At 41.3% G+C, this 27,242-nt stretch overlaps 1 protein-coding gene across 1 annotated transcript in view; it reads right to left on the minus strand.

Moving 5' to 3' along the window:
* Positions 1-27,242, minus strand: part of LOC128337958 (protein eyes shut homolog) — a 219,504-nt gene that overhangs the window by 171,290 nt on the left and 20,972 nt on the right. Inside the window, exons 2-3 of the mRNA XM_053279776.1 lie at positions 24,854-25,738; positions 22,389-22,502 (exon numbers count right to left, since the gene is read on the minus strand). Of these exons, the coding sequence (XP_053135751.1) occupies positions 22,389-22,502; positions 24,854-25,610 (871 nt within the window). The 5' untranslated portion in view covers positions 25,611-25,738. The remainder of the gene's footprint in view (positions 1-22,388; positions 22,503-24,853; positions 25,739-27,242) is intronic.

Genomic DNA, 27,242 nt, shown 5'->3' on the forward strand with positions numbered 1-27,242 from the left:
GAAGAGCACCTCAACACCATAGGAGCCACAGAAATCACCATCAGCCAATTACAAAATGCAACTTTACTGGGAACAGCCTATATTCTGCAACAATATCTATAATAACAGCAACAACTTTGACAATAAAATCCAGCCATCCCAGGTCCTTGGGAAGGACTAGATGTCTGTATAAAACAAACCAGTCAATAATAACAACTGTCTAACTGTGTAAACAACAACAACAACAATAAAACATATGTATGTTATTTGTAACAGGAGCTTCCAATCACAATTCCTCCACGTATTCATTTCCTTGCAAAGGCCAACATAATTACTCATACTTATTCTGTAGCTTGATTGATTGATTTGTTCCAAAATAATGATAACAGCCCTGCTGGATCAGGCCCAAGGCACGTCTAGTCCAACATCCTGTTTCCCACAGTGACTCACCAGATCCCTCCGAGAAGCCCACAGACAAGAGGTGAGGGCATGCTCTCTATCTTGCTGTTGCTCCCCTGCGACTGGTATTTAGAGACATCTTGCCTCTGAGGCTGGAGCTGGCCTGTAGCTATCAGACTAGTAGCCATTGGTAGACCTACCCACCATGCATTTGTCGAAACCCCTTTTAATATTTTCTATTTTTCGGAATCTTCACATTTGTTTTGTGGAATTTTGGCAGGTCATCTTTACATTGCTCGCACTCTCTCTCTCTCTCTTTCTCTCATATAGATATAGATATAGATATATAGTATAATGTCTGTTCTCACAACCATGAAGTTATTTATGGCTTTCTTCAAGTGAACCGAAAGTGTAAACATATTTGGAAAGGAAGCATGATATAGGCATGCTTCTAGTTTGTTTTTGTTTGTTTGTATAGCCTGTCAGATTCCCTGCTCCTGTCAATATCCAATCCATCATTTGTTGTGAAGGAGACCTTGCTTATACAAGCACAGAATGACTGGTGTAGCTACACAGCAATAAATAAAGAAGGTTGTCTATACAATCTGCCAGTTATATAGTTTATCTTCATGCACTGCATGCCCTAACCTAAGAATATTGTAATTTTGTAGAGTGGTATAGGTTGGCGGGGTGGGTGAGGGAGAGACTTCAATTTATTATGTATGAATATTGTATTCCAAGTGATCCCCTAAATAAGGACTTTGTAAAGCTTTCTCCCCACTTTTGGCATGTTTTGGTGGGCATGAGTACCTTACGCATTTAACTCCTGGTTTCTGTTGAACATCTGAATCAGCTCAAAGCAGCTAAGGCTACCTCAATCCAATCTAATTGTCCTGGCCTGGGCATCCCCACAGCAAACAAAGGAAAGTAAAAAGCAGTGCTGTCAACCAATTAAATAATTTTAGTTGATTAATTAGCAGCCTTTAACTTATTTGCATGTTACTAAGACATTAATTCATGGTTCTTTTGTGATGCTGTAGGACATGCAAGATAATTCACAATTTAGTATCCAAATTCTAGCACATTGTTTGGGACAGATTGGATGATATTTCTCCCTAGTTCAGTGAGTGCCTTCATCTGTAGTAGAGTACCTGCCCTCCCGTTCCACTTGGCAGGCACACCTGTCCCACGTACGACACCCCTGCACATCCACATGTGATGTAACATTTGATTACTGCCCACATTCATAATATTCAAAAAGGATCGGCCAAACTTGCATGGTTGATTATCATATTGTACCAAAGAAATCCATTATAGGATGTTTGCTGATGCATACACATTGTATTTGTATATTTAGTTTGTTTGTTCGCTTAAATGCATTTTTATACTGTTGCATATGCAAGTCCCTGGGCAGTTCACAATCTAAAAACAAAACAATTAAAACATTAGCACAATTAAAACATTTTAGAATACAGATAACCATGCTAAAATTTAGAACTTTAAAACTTTTGAACCTTTGTGGATGAAGAGATGTTGGAGTTGGGCAAATGCATTGGGTAGAGTGTGCATTCATTTCAGAAATAATGAAAGAGTGAATCAATCAAATGGAAACCATCAGTTCATTTTTCATTCCTTTTGAAAAGACTGACTAGAGCTCCAAATTAATGGTGAATACATTACTAATTATTTATTATTATTTATTTATTAATTATTAAAACTTTTATACCGCCCTTCCAAAAGGCTCAGGGCAGTTTACATTAAAACACCATTAAAATCAGTTAATTAAAACAAAAATTATAAAGCATAAAACAATGATTAACCATTAAAAACATCATAAAACAACAATTAAATAATCAGAACAATTTAAAAACAAGTATTAAAAAGCTGAGAAAGCCTGGTTGAAGAGATGTGTTTTCAGGTGTTTTCTGAAAATTGCCAGAGATGGGGAGGATCGTATCTCAGCAGGGAGCGCATTCCACAATCTCGGGGCAGCAGCCGAGAAGGCCCGTCTCTGTGTAGCCACCAAACAAGTTGGTGGCAACTGGAGACGGACCTCCTCAAGTGACCTCAACGGCTGGTGGGGCTCATAGCGAAGAAGACGCTCTCTTAAATACTTAATTAGTAACCCATTTGGTATTCATTCATTCATTCATTCATTCAATTTATATTCCATCCTTCCTAAAGTGGCTAAGGGAAGTTTAGATTAAAATCAAAAACACATAAAACAATTAAAAATTCTTTAAAGAAACGTATTTAAACCAGATTAAAATTAAAATTAAGATCAATGTATCATCGAAAGCCATGCTAAAAAGATGGGTCTTTGAGGCTCTCCTGAAGACCTCCAAGGAAGATAATCCTCTTATAACTACGGGGAGCGCATCCCACAACCCAGGGGCAACAACTGAGAAGGCCCAATCCCAGATCACCACAAGATAAACCGATGGCACCCAATGATAGATCCCTCCTGATGAGCAGTAGGGATCTTGTAGGGAAAGGCGCTCTCTCAGGTAACCTGGACCTAAGCCATTCAGGGCTTTAGAGGTAATAACCAGCACTTTGTACTTTGCCTGGAAACATATTGGCAGCCATTGCAACTACTTAAGAACAGGAATAATATTGCTTCTCTGGGATGCCCCAGAGGCCAGCTGCTGCATTTTGAATTAACTGAAGGCAGTCTTACATAGACTGCATTGCAGTAGTCCAACCTGGAAGTTATCAGCTGGTGTACCACTGTTTTCATGTCAATCTCTTCAAGGAACGGGTGGAGTTGTCAAACCAAGCAGCTGGGGGAAAAGCACTCCTGGCCATAGCCTCAGCCTGAGGTACCAAGGGCACTCCCAAACTATGAGCTATAAGTTACACTTTATGGGGGAGTGTAACCAGAACAGGAAGTTCTATCCCATCTTACAGATTATGACCCTAATGAGCACCTCCATTATGACCCTCCATGAGCACTTTAACTTACAGAGGTAAGTTAAGAACCTCTGTTCTTAACTTACAGCGGCAGCCTCTGTAAATGCTTTCCACGGCTTGAGATTGCTGATGGTAGCTTGGAAAATGGTGTCCCCGCTGAGTTCACTCTGAGAGCCCCCAGAATCTTCAAAGAGATCCCAAGTATCTCAAAAAGCAACCCCTGGCAATTAGGCATCCCAGCACTCCTCTTCTGTGACGTAGACTTGCTGTCTTAAGGTCAAAAATAAAGCCATGAGAGGAAAGCAACAAAAAATGGCTTACTTTCAAGGTGCCATCTGCTTTTTTCCTAACACAATTTTCTGATGTTGATGACAAGGAGAAATAGATTTGGGTGTCATCAGCATACTGATAATGCTGCAGAGTGTGTTCTGTCTGCATGGTGTATAGAGCAAACACCAGTGAAAGGTTTAAGATAACTTTACTTGTGAGACAAAGTCACTTGGAGATGAGTACAGAACTTGCTGACTCAATACACAAAGGAACAGGAAGGAGAACAGAAATTCCTAGTTAGCCAAAACAATACAGAGGAGAAGAAACTATAGTGCCCCCTCTGACTTAACTTTTAGGGAACTTTAGCGAGCGGGGGGCAGGAGAACTCCCTGCCGTCCGCTTGCCTTGCCGGCTGGGCTGCAACTGGCTTCTAGGAAGCCTTTTGTGCAGGCGTGCAAAAGGCTTCCTAGAAGCCAGTTGCAGCCCAGCCGGCAAGGGGGAAGGGGACGGCAGGGAGTTCTCCTGCCGTCCTCTTAAATGGGGCTAAATTTGGAAACAAGGGGGCGGCGGGGGACCTCTGGGGAGCTTCAGGGGGCGGCCGCCAGCCGAGGGGGACTGAGCTTGAAGGGGGCGGCAGGGACTGGGAGCGATCCTGCCGCCCCGATAATGGCTACGAGAAGCGGGAGCCCGCGCCGAGGGAGATTGAAGAGGGCGGCACCCTGCCGCCCAATTACTACAAGGAATACAGTACAGTACAGTGCCTTACTTTCATGGAAGGGGTGAGTAAAGCCCCCCCTTTTTAAGTGGACCCCCCCCACCCCAGTGCCATTCGGATGTCGAAAAATTCGTAAGCGTGCGGCACTTTTTTCCGTTCGTAAGTCGAAAATTTCGGATGTTGACTAGTTCGTAAGTCGAGGGACCACTGTATAGGCTGTTCCCAGTAAAGCTGCTTTTCGTAATTGGCTGATGGTGATCTCTGTGGCCCCTATGGTGTTGAGGTGCTCTTCAAGGTCTTTTGGGACTGCACCCAGGGCGCCAATTACCACTGGGATTATTTTGGTCTTTTTCTGTCACAGCCTTTCAATTTCAATTTGTAAATTTTTGTATTTTGTGACTTTTTCTATTTCTTTTTCTTCTATTCTGCTATCCCCTATGTTGATTATTTTAGCTTGTTTTTCTTTCTTCTCGACTACAGTTATATCTGGTGTATTGTGTGGCAGATGTTTGTCTGTTTGTAGTCAGAAGTCTTCTTCTTCTTCTTCTTCTTCTTCTTCTTCTTATTATTATTATTATTATTATTATTAACAACAACAACAACAACAACTTTGTTGGCCACCCCATTAAAAATTGTTCTCTGGTCAGCTCACAACAAAACATTAAAGGGGCAAGGGGGCTTCTCAGAGCTTCCTTGCTGTGATCCTTTGATGTGAGTACAATACCCAAGTTAATTTTTAAAATTCGTTAAAAATAAATGAATGTGCAAATTTGTTCAAAATTAAGTACACTGTTTCCTGCCACAGAGGATTAGATATATACTTAATTTCGAAGCCATACACCCAAACATTTATTTTTAACCATTTTTTCCCATTTACTTCAATGTAAAAACATCTAATTTTAGGTTGGATTTCCAATCAGATATCCAATCCTGGCCTGACATCTGACACTCACATGGGGCTAAAATCCTACGCCAACACTGTCAAGATCAGGTCCAACTTTTTAATTGGTGCACACCCCTATTATCCATTTCCTAATAAAAACCTGAGCATAGTATTTGCCCTTTTCACAGGTGCCACACACACTGAGCTGATGTTTTCAGGTTAGTTTTCTGAAGCAGAAATTGGGGGGAGATGGGGGGCAGATTATTTTCTGAGTGGGCATTTGCCCACCCTTGTTCAGCTGTTCCCCTCCTTTGCCTAAGAAAACATATGCTACTATAAATTCATAAGAGGGGAAAATCTGGATAGTGTGAATTCCTTATATTGTGTTTTTCAGTGATATATAATGAATCTCTGCAACAATTTACTTAGGAATGTATTGAATTTTCTATCATTCTTAGTTTGTTAAATTAACTGTCAGTGTATCTGTAGGATTCATGCAACAGTAAAAGCAGCCACGAAAGCCTTGAAAAATGTTCCAAGTTGCATTCTGTACATTATGTAATGTAAGAGTTTATACAAGGTCTTGATAACTTCTATCACCATTCAAAATCTATTTTATTTATTAATCTCTACTGACATGTAACAGCTTGTAGTCACTTATGTAAATGGGGAAAAATACAGCTGGATACTAGATATGGGTCATTAAAATAATGGATGTATACTGGCAATCTCTTCAATACATGCTTTTTAAAAAATTCTTGTGGAAACAATTTGTTTTAGGGATGGCCATTCCCTCTGAAGAGTTCTCACAGATTAATTGCCCACCTTCCAAATGCAGGGGCTGGATTTCAATGCAATGACTTGTTCTCCAGCTGCATTCTATGTCCACCCTGGACCTGCAGGTCTCTCAATTACATGAGAACTTGGCCAAAGACTTCTAAACATTTGCATAAGCAGATGTTATAACTGGCAAAGGTAAGCACATAGAGGCATCTGATCCATGCCATAAAGGCTGTTTAAAGTGTGGGGAACATGATGTTGCTCCTTGGGAACAGCGGGGAGGATCTATCCCTGCCTTGCAGCTCTCAGCCTGCCAAGAGGCCTTCCAGTTATGCCCGCCTCACTATACTTGTGGTTTTTTCCCCTGTAAATAATGTGATATGGTACATTATTTTATTCTCTCTCTCTCTCTCTCTCTCTCTCTCTCTCTATCTATCTATCTATCTATCTATCTAAACTGCTTTGGGAACTTTTGTTGAAAAGCAGTATATAAATATTTGTCATATATTTATATGTGCGGGCTCACACAGCAAGGTCTTTGGCCTTAGAAAAATGCCAATGCAACTTAACACTGCCCGAAAGCTCTAGGAACCATTTTGGACCGGACTTCCATGGTCCAGTTCAAAATGCCTCTGCTGAATTGCAATTATCTTTTTTCTTCTTTAGAAGAGTAGTGAATTCCCTTAATTGGATTCAGCTACCATGCCTCACAGGACAGATTCAGGCAACTAGCCTTTTTTTTTTCCAAATGTGCATGGACTTTTACAGTCTCAGGTAGTGGAAATCAGATAGATTAGATTGTTTGAAGGCAGCTGGCTCTTTGTAAACTCTAAAACTGACAATAGTTGTGACAAATTAATTGAATAAGCATTGTCTCTAGTGCTTATCATCTGTTGTATCCCTTCACTTGATTGATGCAAGTTATCCAGTCAATATAAATGCAGAAGTTTTTATATCTAGCTCTCCTATGCCCATATCTGACACTGACCCAGGTAATTCCCAGAAAGGCATACACATTTAAGAATGTGCTGAAACCCCCTGAGAAATATCACTTGTTTACACAAACCCATTTAGCTGCCTATGAATCTTTTTCAGACATTTCTCCTTTGGGAGGAACCCTGGAATTTGCTTTGAATTTTGCTTTTTGGAAAGACTGCCCTAGTATTTGGAAGACAAAAGTACATCCCCTGTTTCTTTTTCTTTCTTTCTTTTTTAAAGGAATGCCGATAACCACTTGATGCACTCCCAAAAAATGAAAAATTAGAAGTGTGTATTAGTCTCACTTCTATTTCTCTTCTTTGGCAATGGGTCAAATGAAACTTGCTGATCACACCCATTTGCTTTCTCAGCTTCTGTGCAACATATAAACTGGCGACTAGAGATAAACTCTACACTTTGTATCGTAAGCCTCTATGCAAATCACGTGACCAGAACTATTGTACTTGCTCCCCCCTCACCCCGTTTTTGAGGCCAGGCTATAAATATGCAGTTCACACTGCAAGCACATCATCCGTTTCAAACAAAACAACATTCTCAGCATTTTTAATGTGTATTTGTGAGAAAAGGGAAGAGCAAAAATAGAGATAATGGAAAGATGGTAAAGTAGAGACAAAAAACAAGAAGCATGAGGCTTTTTTTATTATTCAAAGCACAAAATGATGAATGTGTCTGACCTTATTAAGTATATTCAATCCTTTCCCACCCCTTTGCAAAGGAAAATAGTTTTTACACTTGACTACATCTGATCCAATCCATTCACAAGCTAAAGCATCAGACTGGAAAGACATCAGTTAATTCTCCATTACATTGTTTTTATAAACAGATTCAGGGGAAAGGGTCTGCAGTTTACAGTTTCTCCACCACCAGCATAATTGGAAATATTTTCTTTGACTAGTAGAGTAAGCAATGGCTTACACCTAGACTTGTTTTATTAACAGACAGACTTGTACCATAACCCACAACAATTTTAATTGTTGTGATCCAGCCAAAGTTAAGCACTTTAAGCAATGTAGTCTTATGCACACTGATCTTGAAGTAAGCTTCACTTAGTTCAGCAGGACTTACTTCTGAGTAAATCTAGGCTGCATGTCTCATTGATTTTAACAGGAGAGTAATAAAGCACATACTTAACCCTGTCTCACTGAAATTAATAGGACAACTTAAGTTGATCTGAAAGTTGGGCTTCCTATTCATTTTAATATTAAATTCGTGGTGGTAGTAGAAAATGCCAGATTTCATAGTATCTTGTCACAAAGTGCATAGCAAGGTTACCCAGAAGATCCATACCTTTCACCCTTATGATTTAATTAGAGGCTTACTACCTTTTATCTCTTTGATTTACAAAAAAAATCTCTACCTGCTCTTCTGCTTAGATCATCAGAAGGTGAGCCTCTTTCTAAGAAGGATATCCTTCTGCCACTGCTGCAAAGCCTTGTTGAGTATAAAATGCATGACAATCTTCAAGAGGATATTTACTTGAGGGCCCATCAGGTCAAAGGGGGGGGGGAACTAATCAGAAGAGTGCAACACTGCTAAATCTTCAGATTTGACTGCTAGTAGGGTTTCTAGGAGAATTATTCTCTAGAATATCATCTCTCATTCTTGTCCCCTTAATCCCAATCAGTCCCTAAATATCTTAATGTCACTGCTTAAGTGAAGCGTAACAGTTAAGAGACTGAGCTATGAACCAGTGAATCCTCATTAAAATCTTGTCTCTCTCATGAACTCTCTAGGTTGACTAAGGCTGGGTTGACTGTCTTCTCTCAGGCTCAGTACCTGATCTTCAACACTGACCTATGTTACAGGAGTCTTGCAAGATTTATTGAGATAGTGCTAATTAATTATTATGTTATTGGTACTGGTATTGTTCAGGGATGCCATAGAAATGTAGACAGATTTGTGGATGCCACTGGGTAAATTTTGCAATGTGACTGTAATGACAGCAGGAACCAAAGAGATTCATCAGTGGTTAATGGGAAGAGGTTCTGGGAAACATCAGTGTAGAGCTGAAACTCTAGGGCAGCAACTGTTTTCGATCAGTAGTAAAAAGCATTCCACAGGGTTTAAGTGAAGGTTGTTTGTTCAACAAGCCATCCTCCTATTACAATTATCTTTCCCAATTGCCCATTGAAATCTAAATTTCTGTGAAGTTCTGATGCATAGCTGAGAGCCACTTTGGACATTTCAGAAAAGTCACAGGAGCATGAGTGGCTTCTGCTTCCTTTCCCCGCTCTCTCTCAGGTCTCTTTAGAAGGGAGGAGATGTGCATGTGTACTCCAGACAAATGCACAAAATGGACCTCCATGCCAGGGATATGTCGGTCTACTCCCTCTTTCTGGGCCTTGTCCAAAATCTGACAAGACCCAGAAGAGCAGAGGGAGGAAATGCAAGCCACTTGTACTTCTTCTCCTACCACTTCTCTGAAACATCCTAATCAGCTATGGATGAAGCAGACGTCTTTTGCTCTACAGCAATTTATTTCCAAAGTGACAGTTCTCTTTGGGGGCTGAGTGAGTGGGGAGGCAAAGATTTCCTATCGGATTAATCTATACAATTCAATGGAAGTCTGTACTCATCTGTTAAAAACACGTTTTCCATGTACACTCCAGTGGCTTTCAGGCCGGCCCTATAAAGATGTAGATAACATAAATGTCTACCATTTTAATTGTTTTTCTGGCATGATGCTATAAGCAAACCTAAAAACCAGAGTGCACTTGCAATAAAATACTGCAGTTGCGATCTCATAAAAATGGGCATTCAAAATAACTCTGAACAGAGGAGAAACACTAATGGGGGGGCAGCTTTTATTTACACACAAATGTCTTTACAATCAAGTACATAACATATAGAAAATAAATCACTATATAGCAAAATTAGTTTGTGGAATTTCAGCTTGTTGTGATTCTAGTAATATATATTCTGCTAGAGTTACATCAAGCTGTAATTTACCTCCTTTTTCATTTCCCACATTTTGCTGCTACAGTGTAAACATAAGTGGGAATGCAAGCACAATATTATGTTCATGTTCTTTCTTCAGAGATTCTACCTGCTTCTTAATAAAAGTGTCTGCAGTATATGTTTAGAACTGGAGTTTTTGTTTTAGTGTATAACCCCACCCTACCCTTGAAGGATCAAAGTGATGAAGACAATTCATAAGAAATAAATATTAAAACATATACAGCTAAAATCTCTGTTTTGTCCAGTTATAAACACCCCTTTTATCTCCCCCCCCACGTTTCTTGAATACCATAGTAGAAACTATATTCTGCTATGGTAGAATTACTACCCAGTTGTCAGTGGCTGCCATTATGACTAGGCTGCACATTCAGACAATGGGTGCATAAAGATATTGCACTAGCTCAAGTCTGTGGAGCTAGCTGGTTGTACTGAGTCTTGAACTTGTGTTCCAGACTAGTATTACACTACTGCAATAAGAGGCTGGTTCACGCAATGCTAAATAGGGTAGGAAAAGCATCCTAACCTAGCTTGGGAGCTGTGTGTACTCCTGTTTTCTGCTTGTGTGTGAGTAAAAAACAAGGTCAGAGGCACCGACAGTGATCATCATTAAGGGGTGGGTACAGCTGCTGGGTGGGACAGAGCCCTCCTACTCAGCTGCTGCTGAACCTTGTTTTTTACTCACACATGAGCATAAAGTGGGTGTGTGCACAGCTCCCAACTTAGGGTAGGATGCTTCTTCTACTCCCCTTCGGCAACTTTTCACCTGTGGAGGCTATACAAATGAAATTCCTCAGATCTATACTTCAGATGCCTGGTTCTGTCTCAAATGTCGCCATTAGGCAGGAAGTAGGAGTTTTTACTCTGGAATCGGGCTACTGGTGATGTATTTATTTTATTTGGTTAAAATTGAAGTTCTTCCAAGTGGGCCTGGCCCCTCTCACACTGGTCGATTCATTCAATTTGAAATGGAAGTGGATGGTCAAAACAAAATTTCAACTTTACAGGCTTCCACTGGAAGAACTTATTAGGTTGGGACTTGATCAAGCTATGAAGGTCATTAAACAGCGTATCCTTGATACCGAATTACAATTTGAAGCTGCCACAATACCAAGAGGCCTGTTTGTAGGTAATCAGCTTTTTAATTTGGATCCTGCTGATTACTTAAGCAATATAACATTCCCCAAATTTAGATGTGCATTATCTCTTGCTTGTCTTAATGCACTCCCCACTGCTGTACTTGAGGGAAAGTTTAACAGGATTCCATATTCTTCCCGCCTATATCCTTGCAGCTCAGGTGCTATTGAGTCCACCTCCCATGTTATTTTATATTGTGACCTTTACAGGGACATTCGATTAAATCTTCTATCACCTTATTTGAAGTCTTTTCCTGGCCACTCAGATGAATTTTATCTTGATCTATTGCTGTCTAATTTTAATGCTACGAGTACTAATTCAGTGGTCAGGTTTTGATATATTTTCTGTAAACCTCGTACTGCTTTTTCATGATATTCTTTTGTTCTGGTCGATGACCAAAATAAAGTTATCTCTCCTATCCTATTTAGCTTCATGTGAACTGTATTAAGGTGTGCAACCTATGACACACCTCATTTGTTTTTCAGTGAACTTTTGTGCAAAAGCACAATTCCAAAAATTCTGTGATTTAGCACAGTTCATAATCTTCTTGCACCAGAGCAACTTCGTTCATTTTGCAAACACAGCGTTATTCAGGATATTGGCCAGTTATTGCAATCCGGGGTTACTGTATCATTTAATAACTTAAGTGATATTCCTGAATTCCACTAGAACAATCCCTACACAAGCAGATGCACAACAATGACTGCAGAGCTGATTTTTAAAGCAAAGCCCTGCATGCACTGTTGGGCAACCAGCTGAAGAAGAGCACTAGCATTTTCCACAGTTCTCTAGAGTCATCCCAGTAGAATATAAACATTTCTATGAGCTAGAATAAGCAGCTATTGAACAATGTAATTGATAAGTTGCTTTAAAAATATTCTTTGCCACAAGTTAGTAAAGGCAGCTCCAGAGGCTGAGCAAAAGCCCCAGCAAAAGAACCTGCCTCCCCATTTCTGTTTCAGAAATCTAACCTGTGGAACACAGCTCACCCACCCAGAATTGCACTTTGCTCCTTCTGTGTTTCCCGCTCAATTTTTCCCAGTGCCACCATTGCACACTGGAATTTGATGGTTGCACCACTTAAACATACTTTGATTAATGCATACCGATTTGGTTGAGTTGATCTGAATTTGACTGAAAAGAACCACCTTTTTATGCTGGAAAATTACATTCCAGTATTTTCTCCACAAAATATACTGATGAAATGTGACATGAACCGGATTGTTGTGCTATCCCTTCTGTACAACTTTATTAATCATTGCCTTAGGTAAAAGAGGCCATGTTTATGCTTTTAAAAGGTAAGGTTTAACCTTGATTGAAATATAACTGTTCATGAAAGTGTCTGACATAGACAGGCACTGCTAACGGACAAACCTAGACAAACCTCTGCTAACTTGGCAAACAAACAGACAAACATAGACAAACCTCTGCTAACTTGACAAAGAGGCACCTTTTAATGTGGTGATTCTCTTTATTGAGCAGGGGGAGAGTAACTGGCCCTATCCACCCCCAGCACAGTACCTTCAGTGACTGTTGCTGGTGTCTATCTTGTGTTTCTTTTTAGATTGTGAGCCCTTTGGGGACAGGGATCCATCTTATTTATTTATTATTTCTCTGTGTAAACTGCCCTGAGCCATTTTTGGAAGGGCAGTATAGAAATCGAATGAATGAATGAAGAATGAATGAATGAATAGGTCATATGGAAATTAAGGCAGTGATGTGAGAACACAATGTGTAGGGACCACAAAAGGCCACAAGAAATATGATGGTTAAGAGTGACCATCATCTGTGAAGGATGGGGCATAATTGAAGCATTATGGTGATGTGCAACCCCTAGAGCCCTTTTATCAATTCTATCTGGTCAAGCATCAGAATAAAGATGCAATGAATATTCATGGGTTTTTATTCCTGAAGTAAAAATCACATACGTGGCTATGGATAAGTGTCTCAAATAAAGCAACAGACTCCCAAGCTATTTCAGTGGATCTGTGAAACAAAAGCAAAAAGTAGCACTTACAAGAGATGTTCTTTTTAGCCAGCTGTTCAGAATAGGGACCAATGAACATCGGTAGAGACTTTTGAGAAACAGCCTCGCTGGCACCATCCTCAACAGCAAGTCAGAATTTGAAAGCAGGGAATTGATGTGAGCTAGCATGTAAAATTATATATCTGTTTCTCCAAGAGAAAGACATTTGTCATGATGTCCCAAACACATCATATAGAGTTTCTTTTTTGGAAATAATAGAGATGGTTTTATATTCTTTTATCAGTTTTACTCTGAGTATTTTTTAGGTATTTTGAGCCTCTTAGGGTCAGGGAAGCACAATTATTTTTCTACATAAACCATATTGATATCTTTTGTTGAAAAGCGGTATATAAATATTTGTAGCCATATACTTATAGGATTGGAATTGAAATTTCTCTGAAATGAGATCTGGAGAAATTATAGGGTTCACTCAAGGAGAAATATCATAGAATGTTCACAAACCATTTCTCCACATTGCTGTACTCTGTGGCAAGTGCTCAAACCTGAAAGAAGAATGCTAAGGAAGAAGGGGAATATTAACTCCATTGACTTCTGTGTAGAACTGGAAAGAGTCAGCAATCATAACTACCAATGAGTGAGAAAGTCACACTTATCACACTGTCCTGAGTCTTGCTGTCTTTAAGGCTCAGGGGAGTGGGCAGGTGCTTGATCCCTTTGCAGCAGTCCTCTGTTTATCCTTTCTCTTGCTCCTTCCTGCCTCTTTATTCTCCCTCCTTGCCTCCATGCCTCAGAGGACACATCAAAAGTGCCTGATTGCTGCAGTTGAGAAACCATCATCTTGTATTTGATCCTGATCATACTGAATGCACGACTAACTGCATCCAATCAGTCATGCTGTCAGGAGAGCTGCCACCAAGGCTTATCTAAAACAAGTTGTTGTAGTAAGAACTAATCAGCCTATTTTCCTTTCACTGTCTCTACAACTGGACTAAATTTGGTTCAAACAGAGGTCCACAGGTTAGATCTCTTGCACATCAAATGTTCATGTGTCTGCCATCTTGGATCGGGGTGGATGACATCATTACAAACTACACCATTGAGGTGTCCCTGTGTGTCACTCAGTAGAACTGTACCAAATTTGGTTCAAATTGGTTAGACAGTCCTCAAATTAGCTCATTTGCACCCCAGATGTTCACATGGCCACCATCTTGGATTGTGGTGGATGACATCAGACACCACACCATTAGGGCATCCCTATATATCCCTATAGCTGTAGCAAATTTGGTCCAAATCAGTTAAGCGGTTCATAGGTTAGCCCACTCATGCCTCAAAAGTTTACACGTCCAAATTCGGTGTGGATGACATCATCACAAACTATGCTATTGAGGTGTTCTTGTGTGTCACTCACTGCAACTGTACCTAATTTGGTTTAAATTGGTTAGACAGTCCACGAATCAGCCTGCTTGTGCCTCAGAAGTTCATGTGGCTGCCATCTTGAATTAGAGTGGATGAAATCACCACACCATTTGGGTATCCCTATGTGTCCCTACAGCTGTAGCACGTTTGGTTAAAATCGATTAGGTGGTTTGCAAGTTAGCCCACTTGCGCCTCAAAAGTTTAGGCATCTGCCATCTTGGACTGGGGTGCATGACATCATCACAAACTACACCATTGGGGTGTCCCTATGTGTCCCTACAACTGTACCTGGTTTGGTTTATATTGGTTCAGGCATTGTGAAGTTGATAGGGATGGACACACGGACACACACACACACACAGAATGCCGGGTGATCTCTTAAACCTACCGGAAAGTAGGCTGGCAAAACTTGAAGTGATTGGGAGCTACTCTACAGGTGAAAAATCTGAGAAATTTGAGGGATGCCAAAGGAACATGGAAAGGACTTGCAAAAAAAAATCAGGTGCATTTTGTTCTTCCCAGGACATCAAGTAAGGGTGTCTTCATCTTGTACATGTCAGACATGCATAGTTTGGCCACATGCCTAGAAGGTTTAAGCCTAGTAGCACTTAGGTTAACCCCAACTGAAGAGTTGCATTCAGGTACTTTACCTCCTCAGTTACAAAGCCATAGGATGACTAAATGTGCTGTAACTAATTCTCTTAGATTGTGTGGAGCACAGAGTAGGATTACAGTCTCCCTTATCGGGTCACATATATCTTCTGCTCCATCACAATCTCTGTCACGGATTATAATTTATCTGGCAGTGTAGACTTTTTTCTGCCTCAATCAGTGTTGTCAAAATTACTTGTATGGCAATCAAATGCCACATAACCAGCAAACCACTATCTAATATACTCTTTCATGAGATTGCCATAATCAACGATCTGCAGCTGTATAGTAAAAACCCTGTTGTTTTCTATTAAGGACAAAATTCTCATACAAATATACATCACTTCATGACTGCGGCATTAAATGAGGATGTGCATTAAGTGTTGCTCTCTGAAGGAGCCATTGGAGATCAAATCTCTTGTATCACCTTAAATACCATACCTCAATTTAGAGAGGAGAGCTGGTCTTGTGGTAGCAGGCACAAATTGTCCCCCTTTGCTAAGCAGAGTCCACCATGGTTTGCATTTGAATGAGAGACTACATGTGAGCACCGTAAGATATGATGGCGCTGCTCTGGGAAGAGCATCCACATGCTTGCATGTAGAAGGTTTCAGGTTCCCTCCCTGGTATCTACAGGGCTGAGAGAGACTCCTGTTTGCATCCTTGGAGAAGCTGCTCCCAGTCTGTGTAGACAATACTGAGCTAGATGGATCGATGGTCTGATTCTGTATAAGTCAGCTTCCTATATTCCTATGTTCCAGTGGTCTCAGTTCTCACATTCATCTGGGAGTCATGAAGTGTTCAGAAATTAATATTCACTTACATGTGTGACTCAGCCATAAGTCAGCCTTCATACATGGGAATCTTAACTAATGACATTCACTAGTTACATTTTGACATAGTATATGTCAAGTAATGCAGCCTGCAAACCAGTTACTGAATGTTACAGGTGCTTGATTAAAATTTTAAAAAGCAGATTTTTACCATACCTCTGTGTGATAGCCAAACCATCATATCAAGTATCCAACTATGCTGTACATAAAAAAAAAAAATGAGCATTAAGCCTGGACAGAAAACGTAATATGTCAACAAAACATAGAATTTAGTCCACAAAAAGACTCAAATCCTAACAGGGCTTCCCAGATGTTGTTGACTACAACTCCCAGAATCTCCCAGAAGGTCATGCAATCGCTTTTGCTTGGATATTATGGAAATGGTAGTCAACAACATCTGGGAAGCCCTGTTAGAGGAAACAATTGATCCAATCCTGGTTTTATGTCCATGGTTTGTAAACCAACTATGATTTGTACAAACTACTGTTCCCTGTATTTGGATGTAACAGGAAATTGCACTTCGTTACAAAACCATCATCAGAAGCTTCTAGACACCTCCCCTCACATATCTATCTATCTATTAGGGTTTTGCATTTTGTTTTGTTTTTCTGTTTTGTTTTTGGCCTGAATCTGAAACACCCCCATGTTGTTCTTTGTTCGAAATCAGCCAATCCAAAACACCTCAAAATTGTTCAAAATTGAAAAATCTGAATCTGAAACATTTTGGATTTTTAAAAATGGCCCCGGGGCAAAACTAGTGGGTGTGAGTGGTAGTACCCAATGGGTGGAAACTACCACCCAAATTTCAGAGGAATTGGACAAAAGGGCTGATTTTGGGTGAATTTTTGAAGTTTAAGGTTTTTCCCATAGGGAATAATGGAGGTTTCAGCAAAAGTATAGCTTCATGTTGGAGGGGAAAGGGGTGGCCCAGAGTAGGGGGGTGGTAGTGCCCAGTGGGAGTATGGAAGCTGCCAGAATTATCTCAAAGGAATTGGGCAGAGGGCTGATTTTAAAAGATTTAATGGAGTTTATGCATCTTTAAAGTTCTTCCCCATAGGGAATGATGGAGATTTCAGCAGCCCCATAACTACACTTGGGGGACACCAGGGTGGCCCAGAGCGAGTGGTGGTATAGAGCACGTAGGGTGCCAACCACCCCCATGGTTTGCTAACCCATGGGGTACTGGTTTCTGAGATGTTTTAAGTGTAGATTCTCTGATAGCATATGAGAGTGGGTTCTTCGTTTGTTGTAGAAAATCTCATATGCTACCAGAGAATCTACACTCAGAACACCTCAGAAACAACAGAACCCAGCACCCCATGGGTTAGGAACCCATGTGGGTGGTGGGCACCCTATGTGCAGTACACTGCCACTCTCTCCCGGCCACCCCAATGCCCCCCAGGTGGAGTTATGGGTCTGCAGAAACCTCCATTATTCCCTATGGGGAAAAACCTTAAAGATGTGTAAACTTCAACAATTCCTATGAATTCAGCCCTTCGCCCTATTCCTTTGGAATCTGGGTTGTGACAGGCACCCCTTGGGGCATTGCCACCCAACCCACTGTTTTGCCCCTAAGGCCCCCTTTCTGCCCCAAATCTGCCCCAAAGACATGTCAACTTCAGAGATTCTTTAAAAATCAGCCCTTTTCCCAATTCCTTTGGAATCTGGGTGGCAGCAGAATCTGGGTGGCACTACCACCTGACCCACTCTTCTGCCCCCAAACCCCCTTTCTGCCCCAAATCCACCCCAAATAACATCAATATCACACAACAACAGCAGAGCTTTGCAAAGAACCATGCAGATTTCCAAATGTCATGCACATCCAGATCGCCCTCCAGAAATGCAATTGATCTACACACAACAGTGTGAAACAACAATGAAAGGCACACTGCCCCATGGCCAATGAGGGTAAATGCACATGCCTCACTGGCCAATGAGGGTAAATTTTACCCTCAAATTTCCTTAAAAGTAATGAGGAGGCAATTGCCAGCAGATCAGCCCATGCTTTCGCTGGCCAATCTGCAGGCTGGAAGGGCCGGAAATTCAAACAGATGCCAAAACTCAAAATGGAGACCGAAAGAGAAAGATTTATCGCAATTGCAAAATGGAGTTCCAAAACAGCCGAAACAACAAAACGTATTGTATCTGAAAAAGGGATGTTTTGTTTCAGCTACAAAATGTTCTGTTTTGAGCATTGGGTGTTTTGTTTGGGCTACAAAACAGCCGAAATGGCCTGTTTTGTGCACAAAACGTTTTATATCCAAAACAAAACGCACATCCCATCTATCTAATCTAATCTAATCTAATCTAATCTAATCTAATCTAATCTAATCTAATCTAATCTATCAAATTTATACCCCGCCAAACCTGCATCTCTAGGAAACCATATGGAGCATTTGGGCCTATGGCCCATTCACATGTAACACCAAACCACAATTAAATGGGGCAGAGGTTAGAATTCCTGTACATCTGAATGTGTGAAACTGTGGCTCTGTGCCCAAAGTGACGTGTGGTTTCCCTTACCAAACTCCAAATTGAACCTCTGGTTTGTAGTGAGTTTCACCACTCCAACCTGAGGTTTGGGGGTGGCAGCATTATGTCCAAATGCAGGCACCACCATAATTACTGTTTTGTGCTGTTTCTGGGATCAAAATCACAGAGAGGGTGGCCCAGACTTGCTCAGAGCCATGCCCGCTTCATACCTGCTGCACTTCTCGATGGCCAACTCTCTGAGCACTTGCTCTGACCCCTGTCTCTGAGCTACTCAAGCTGTTGCCTGGCAACAGGGACACCACCACATCCCATCCCAAGCTTCTAAGCCTATCAAATGAGAAAGTCACATGTGGAGATGCCTGCTTCCCACTGTGTCCCTTGTGTCCCACTGTGTCCCTTCTAGCAAACAGAAGAGAAAGTGGATGGGTTGGAAAGATGGGCACTATGTGTTTTCCTCTCCAGAAATGAGTAGATTAAGAAGTATGTTCACAAGCACTTGCAGTTGTGGTGGCACCATAAACAAGGGCAACCTGATGAGATTGCTGCAAAGATAATATATGGCAGGGCAGTGATACCAGGGTCGTGTTTAAAAAGCAGCCCTATCCAGGAATTATTGAATGGATCAGCTCTATTTTTTGTACAATACAGTTGGGGAAGGGGCCACCAGCCCCTTCCCATTGGGTGAAAGTGTGCACTGTATGCATTACTCATGAGAGAACTGTCCAGTAGGAGTAACATTGCCTCCAGTTAAAAGACAGATGCTTCCTGTGTGATGCTTCGGCTCTGGAGTGAACCACTCTATCACATGAGTGAAAGGCCATGGAGACACCCATGCACTACTCATGAGAAGAACCATTCTGGGGTATGCAAGGATCAAGCAGAATCATTAATAATGTGTGATGTTACCACTTCTCCCAAGGACTGCTGATTCACAAGAGTGTAAGGCCATGGAGACACACATACGGAACAGATGGCCAATGCTGTCCAGCCTGGCTGCTCCACACAAAGAAGACATAGAGTTGGGTACCCCAGCAACACCTAACCCTGTCTGTGAACAAGCAGCCCAAGCAGGCCCTCTGCCAGTCTGGCCACCCATTGGAACATATGTATTTTTATTTTTGCCTGGCATGGCAACCCTACTCTCCTGGGATTGCTGATAATTGGGGCTCCCTTCTCCTGTGATTCCCCGTGGCAGCCAATCTTCATATACCACATCACAGGTCCGAATTTGGGATATTTGAAAGAGAGTGGAGATCTATCCTCAGTTCGAGTGTTTCCTTAATCTGCCCACCCAGGTCTACCCAGACACATGGAGTGGCAAATTCTTCTTTGGGTGCATGGAAGGGTTGCCTGTGGAGGAGGGACTTGCTGTGTAAAAGTTCTATTATTAACGAGAGAGAGTGGTGGCCTCACACAATTGGGACCCCCTTTATTTGGTTGGCTTACCTCATGAGAGTGCAGTCCGATGGAGGACCAAAAGTCTTGGAGCCTCTGGTCCTCCCCAGTGGACTGGTCCTCTCATGAAAGGGCTAATACCCCAGTGGCAAGCCAACATGTGGGCAGGAATGTAGTTTGGTGTCCCTGGTCTGCTTAGCCAGGGTTGGCCATCGCAAGAACATCCCTGGTCACAGTGGACCAGATCCCAGGATCCTTTGGCCTCCCTCATATATAATTTCCCTCCTAGGAAGTCATCACAATCCCTTCCCGGGGTTACATAAAAATAGTACCCACCATTGCCTGCAGCCGTGCTCGTGCAAGACTGTTTTGCTGCAGGGCTCTTACAAGGGCAGCGGTGCAACTGCTGTCAGAAGAAAGGCTTGCATGCCATTTAAAGGGATTTAAATGCCCTTTCTGAAAAGGCACAATCACACTCGGCACACCCCCTTTAAGATTGTGGCCAATGGCTGCTGCCCTGCCGACATTCTGACATCTTGCCCAAATTCTGGTGATGTGAGCACTATGGAGCTTGCTGGATGCAGCCTCAGTGGACCAGGAAGAGGGAGTGGCTCCCCTACCCTGAAACCAGAGGTTGCTGGAATGAGGTTGGAGGAACATCTGTGATGTAATTCAGGTACAAAATTAACCATGGGTTCAACAAACACCGGTTTCCAGATTACATGCAAATGAGGCCTCAGCCTCATGCCTGTTGATTCTGGTCACAGTAACTATGGTTTGTATGATGGCTGTATCAGGTCAAAGTATGTTTTAAACAGCAACCACCTACACCTCCACACCAGCTTTTCCTAACCCATTCTGTCCAGCACTTGTGGCTGCGAGGTCCCATTTATTTATTTATTTATTTATTCATTCATTCATTCATTCATTCATTCATTCATTCATTCATTCTTGGTTCCTGGACCACTGCCTGATCTCTGGATCTCTGTTACTGCCTTCCTGCTCTGAAGAAGAGAAATCTCTTGGTGAAGAATGAGCTGCAAGGTTTCAACACATTTCTCTTGGAAGGAGTGAGGTAGTATATAACTCCTATCTTTAAAACTCTACTCACCTTTCTCCTCATTTCTCCTAAAATCCAAATCAGTTCATTTCTCTCTAGCCAGCCTTGAGTGAACCTAATTCAAAAACTTAAGCCAGATTAACTCCTTGTGAGCCATAACCTAGTCTTTGCAACTTGTTGGTCTTCTAGTCTTGCTAGTTAAATGTTATTACTTAATAACCATTATTTTTCTCTCCCTGTACCCCTAAACCCTTCAATAAACCTCATTTTATTTTTGAACTTTAACCTCTCCATTCAGTTCTTTCTGCGACCAAAGCTTTGAACAAAATTATTATGAAGGTGGGCTGCTCCATTTAAGATAGCTAAATGCCCAAACAAGCCTACAAATGTAGCTCGGGGTCCCACCAAATCCCTGCGAACAGTTCCATTAACATATCAATGGTATTAAAAGCTGCAGAGAGATCCAAAAGAACCATCAGAGTCATACTACCTCTATTGATTCCTTGGTAAAGTTCATCCATCAGGCTGAACAAGGCTGTCTCAATCCTTTAGCCCGCTCTCAAGTCAGTCTGAAATGGATCTGTATAATCAAAACTGCCTGGAGTCTGTACAAGTCTGTTTATATTAACTGAAGACGCTATACTTTATGGACAGCATCATGATTCCTCATGAACGATTATCACTGTAGATATTATAAAGCACTTACGACATTCAGTGAAAACACTTCTAATTTTTCTTATGGTAGAATGATACCAGCTTTTCTAGCAGTTGGAAGGCAAACAATTGAACCTCGTCAGCTTCTTCGAGACAATTGATATCAGTGTAGCTCAAGTCAGTCTTATTGGAAATAAGTGAACACTCCTGACTGAAAGCCATGTCACATATTGTACAGAGCAAACTTGGATTTGCCATTGAGTACATTCTCAACAGGGAACTCTAGCTCCTCACATCACCTTCGTTAGCCTATATGATATATGGGCCCAAAGCATTCACACCAAACATTTTTAAGGTATCCTGTAAACATTTTACGTATAGATGTACAAATATATACAATTAGGTACAGATGTATGAGCGGTGGGGAAGTAACTTGCCTAGCGAGCAAGAGGTTGCTGGTTCGAATCCCCGCTGTCCCCGAATTCCCAGACTATGGGAAACACCTATATCAGTCAGCAGCAATACAGGAAGATGCTGAAAGGCACCATCTCATACGGTGTGGGAGATGGCAATGGTAAACCCCTCCTGTATTCTACCAAAAAACCCCACATGGCTCTGTGGTTGCCAGGAGTTGACACTGACTCGATGGTGCAACTTTACCTTTACAGATGTATGAAGTGGCACACTGTGATCAGAATGAAGATATAGATAGCTATAGATACAGATACAGATACAGATACAGATACAGATATAGATATAGATATATTTCCTCCTCACACTGCATTAAGCTGACAGTCTCTTTACCAATATTTTAATGGAGAACCACTCAAATATACAGCTTTTTGTATGACAATAAATGTGTTTCTTACCTGCAGAGTCTCTTCCACACTGACACCTGTAAGTATTTGGAGTAACATTACTGCAATTGCCATTGAGGCAACTATGTGGCTGGCATTGTCCGATTATCTCTGAACAGTTCTTGCCTAATAAAAAAGAGGGAGACCGCAAATATGTGCAGAGTACTTCCAAGCAAGTTAGCTCAAATAGAAGAATTAAAATTCACTGTATGAAAATTCACTTCATGAGTAATACCTTTCTGAGAGAGAAAATGTTACCAGTTCTTCTCAAGCAAACTGTTGCAAGATGCTTGTTGAAGAAGACCTACCTGGAGCACCTATGGGGCTCCTTTAGGGGAAACTGAGCCCTCTTGAGCCCTTGCACCATCTTGCAAGGCATGCACAGAGTGTTGGGAAGTGTAATCCTTCCCAGCACTTTCCCCATAGAGCTCTTAAGAGAGGGCTCAATCTATCCTAAAGCATCCTACCAGGAAATGGCTCTCACATTGAAGTGGCCCTTCCTCAAAAAATAGTGAAGGTTAGTGAACTAATGGTGCTTGGCACATTATCTGGAGCAGCATAGTTTCTACTTCCTCCATGGTTGCTTCTATATCAGTTTGCCCATATGGTTGGGGTAGATCATGTTGTCCACATTAGTGACACATTTCATAACGGAGCAGACATTTGCAATGTATTTAACCACATCCTAACCATGCAAGCATATTAGATATTAACTGGAGCATTATGGGACAAACTATGGAAGAGGCAGTACTAGCAACCATGCTACTCCTAGAAACATGTAAATATGGCCTCAAGCAAAGTCAAACAGAGTACAAGCTGGAAGACAATTATCATAGCAAACAGGCACAGATTAGAAGCTTCTAAATGGAACCTCTAGTTACCAGATATTGGGGACAAACAATGCAGATCAATATCACCTTCTTGCCTTGCTTCTGAGGTTCAGCAAGATATCTAGCTGTCCACTGCTGGATACAGAATGCTACACTAGATACATCTAGATGGATCCAGCAAGATAATTCTTAAGTTTTTACAGTTGCTTTGCTTACAAGGTATATCTTCTAAATTTCAGGGAGAAATCTGTTCAAATGTTTGAATGTAACAAATACACCTCATATTTATTTTTCAGCATATATTAACAGCTGCTTGGAAATGCAGGCAGTTTGAGGATGAATTCTGCTTAAACATGTTGCTTCCTGGAAATTACCAGTCATAAATTGCTTGTGCTTTTACAGCATATGGGACTAAATAGCGTATAATTATGCTTGTCATTGGAGTTGTTGCTATACTGTTATTCACACTTCAGCAATTCTTTTCAATTTTAAAAAAATATTTAACACTATGAGAGGCATTTTTCTCTCTAGTACACCTGTGACACATCCGCAACCCAACAACTGATATTTTAATCCCACTGGTTTCTTTTTCTTTGTACGTAAGGAATAGCTTTGCTTCGGTTTTACATGTCGTACTATTGCAGTCTAATAAGGAGCTCACATTGTAATTGACTGTGCTAGAGCAAAAGCATTTTCCATTGCTCAGGGGTGGGGGTAATTTTCAGTGATTCCTCCTTCCCTCCACCACCACCACCTGTGCTTCCTGAAAATATGTCCCTGAGGGTTATGGGGTCCTCAAGGACAAATTTTTGGGAGGCACAGGAGGCTGCGAAGGGAAGGAGGATATCTGAAAATCACTCCCCTCATGCAATGAAAAATACTATTGTGCCAGTGTGGCATTAGTCTGGATGCTGGCCACTCTTTTCTAGGGATGTGCAAAATGTTTCAACATCAAAATGTTTCAACCCAAAATGGGCCGTTTCAAGTGTTTCAAGCTCAATACAAAATGCCCTTTAAATAAAGCACCTGTATCGACCTCGGAACAAAACAACCCCATTTTGATTCAAAACATTTCAACGTTTTGAGGACCATTTTGGAGGCCTGTTTTTCCCTTGCTGATTGGTTTTCTGGCACTGGCTTGCAATCCTACGTGGGTTGGGGAAAAGGTTAGGAAATTGTTTAAAATTGCCTGCTTGCCCATTTCTTTTGTGGGTTGGATGGTATATGGCATCAGTCATGCTTTACCACCTAACCCACTTTGGTGTCCCTAGGTGCTAACCACGGAGAACAATGAGATGTTTATAGCTTCCCCATTGTTCCCTATGACCAAAACACTCAAAACATTTCACGTTTTATTTCATCAAAACAATGGGGGTGACAGCAGTTTCAATGAAACATTTTGGCCATCTGCATTTTGTTTCAAGCTTGAGAGATACCCAAAATATTTTAGGAAAAATGCACAGAATTGGTGGTCAGTTAAACTTTCTGGGAATTTGAATCTTTGTGACTATCTGTGCTGAAGTAATCGTTAAAAATATTTTCCACTGAGTGTATCTCATACCTGTTATTCATTAATTGGATGAACACCATTTAAACACCTTTTTACTATTCAGCCCTAAACAGGTTCTGAAATATACATATTCTTACCTACAAACAATGGAGGGCATATGCATTCATAGGCATCTCCACCATGATCCCCTTTTTTTCCTTTGCCAATGCAGGTGGCATTATTGTAACAAGGTTTACTGAAACACTCATCAAATTCTTGGCAGAATTGTCCTGAATATGGCTGGTTACAGCGGCAGCTATATGCTTCATCCCAGACATGACTTAGACATTTGCCACGTCCAGAGCAAGACGGTGCACTTGGCGACTGCTGGCAAAGGTTGGGTTTCACTGTCACATTCAGTCTAAGCCCTAAATGACATAAATGTGGGCCTTGGTTTGGGACTTCCGCAAAGTAATGTGTTCCAGTTCCAAGCCACTGTGGGTCAATTTGGTGCATCCCACTTAATCTGCAACCAAAAATTAGTTGTTTTTGAGGGACATCTTTTTTAGGGCAGCTAATAAAGTCTTCCATGGAAACATTAGCCAGGTTCATTCCATGTGATTGAAAAGATGGCTCAGACGAAATGAAGAGTGTGTCTCCTAACTGAAGTTGAAGAGGACAAAGCTGAAGAGTATTCAACTTTTCTATGGCATTCCTTTCAAGATCTGCACCAGTATTCCAGCAGTCTGTGTAGAAGTTGGAACAGATGTTTTGGGTCAGGGACCACTTCACTGTGTGCACTGTGGGCTGTGTTTGCCATTCTGAAGTCAAGTAGCTTTTGCATATTGCCTGCCCATCCACAATGAAGCCTTGAAGAAAATGTACAATCACAACAATTGTTGATCTTAGTTGCATTGTTTGGCTTTTAAAAAAGGCTTCTTTACAACTGTATGGTTCTTGAAGAGAGGACTGCTTCTTTCAAGTGCTATGCGATATATATTCTGTTAGAGACATCTGCCATTTCATACAGTTTATACCATTCCCTATGAAATAAAAAAATATATAAACATCATCATCTGTTGACTAAAATACAGCAACATGAGATACAAGAAAATAGTTTCTAGGCAACATGTTAATGAATATTTTGTATATTAAGACCACAAATCTATGTACACCTACATGGGAGTAACCAATCCCATGTATTACAACCAATCTACACTGGTTGTAATAGCAGCAGGGAAGTAACTTGCCAAAGGAGCAAGAGGTTGCTGGTTCAAATCCCCGCTGGTAAACACTTATATCGGGCAGCAGCGATATCGGAAGATGCTGAAAGCCATCATCTCATACTGCACATGAGACGGCAATAGTAAACCCCTCCTGTATTCTACCAAAGAAAACCACATGGCTCTGTGGTTGCCAGGAGTCGACACTGACTCAACAGCACAACTTTACCCTTAAACACACATAAGATTTGTCTGCATGTCACAGTAATCTTTATCGGAATACATACTTGTTCAGAATGTTCACTAGCACCCTAGGATCAGATGACACAATGAAACAGAGCTGGGGGTCATCTACATATTAGTGACACTGCTACCCACAACTCCTGATAAGTACTCTCCCAGCAGTTTCATGTGGATGTTCAATAGCATAGGAGACAGAATAGAATCCTGCAGGACCCCAGTGACCAAGAACTGAACTGTGTCCCTTAGCAACACCATCTGGACTTTCCCTCGAGATAGAAATGGAACCAGCACAATACAGTGCTTTCCAGTCCCAAGCTAAAAAGTCAGCCCAGAAGGAAATGATGGTTAGTGATTCTGCTGGCTGAGAGCTCCAGCAGAACCAAGAGGAATACCCTCTTACTGCCCAGTTCCCAAAATAGGTTATCAACCAGGACAACCAAGGTGGTTTAAATCCCCAAATTGAGGCAGAGCCGCACTGAAAGGGGTCCAGATAATTTGTTTCCTTGAAGACCCTCTGAAGCTAAAATGCTACCACATGCTCAATCAACCTGCCCAGAAAGAAAAGACTGGAAACAACAGACACAAAACAAACAAGGCCCATTCACATGTTATGTTCAACACTCATACAATGAGTGTACAGTGTACACAGGTACAGATCTGTACATAGGCACAGTCATTCCCATATTATGATGAACGAAGGTACAGAAGTACACTTCCTATCTGTTCCATGCATTTGAAGAGCCTGTATCCAGGTTCACTTTAAAAATGAACACAGGTACAGCCATTCATACAAACATGTGCATGAGTGTATAGACATCTTCACATTCATGTAGCCTAATGTCTGAATCGGGCTATAGAATGAGGGAAATCTTCTTATACCTGCTTACAATATGTGTTCATTGGCTTCTCTGCAAAATTATTTGGCTACAGTCTGAAACACACCTACCTGACAGCTATGGACAAATCAGAGTTTTAATAGAGAGTTGGCTTTGTGAAAGAGGCTGTAAAGGTCTCAAGTTTTTCTGCTCATTGAACAATATTCTACAGAGATATTCTGCAGAGATGTCTGGCCCTTTATACC

Source organism: Hemicordylus capensis, chromosome 1 (assembly GCF_027244095.1).
Source record: "Hemicordylus capensis ecotype Gifberg chromosome 1, rHemCap1.1.pri, whole genome shotgun sequence".
NCBI classification, from domain to species: Eukaryota; Metazoa; Chordata; class Lepidosauria; order Squamata; family Cordylidae; genus Hemicordylus; species Hemicordylus capensis.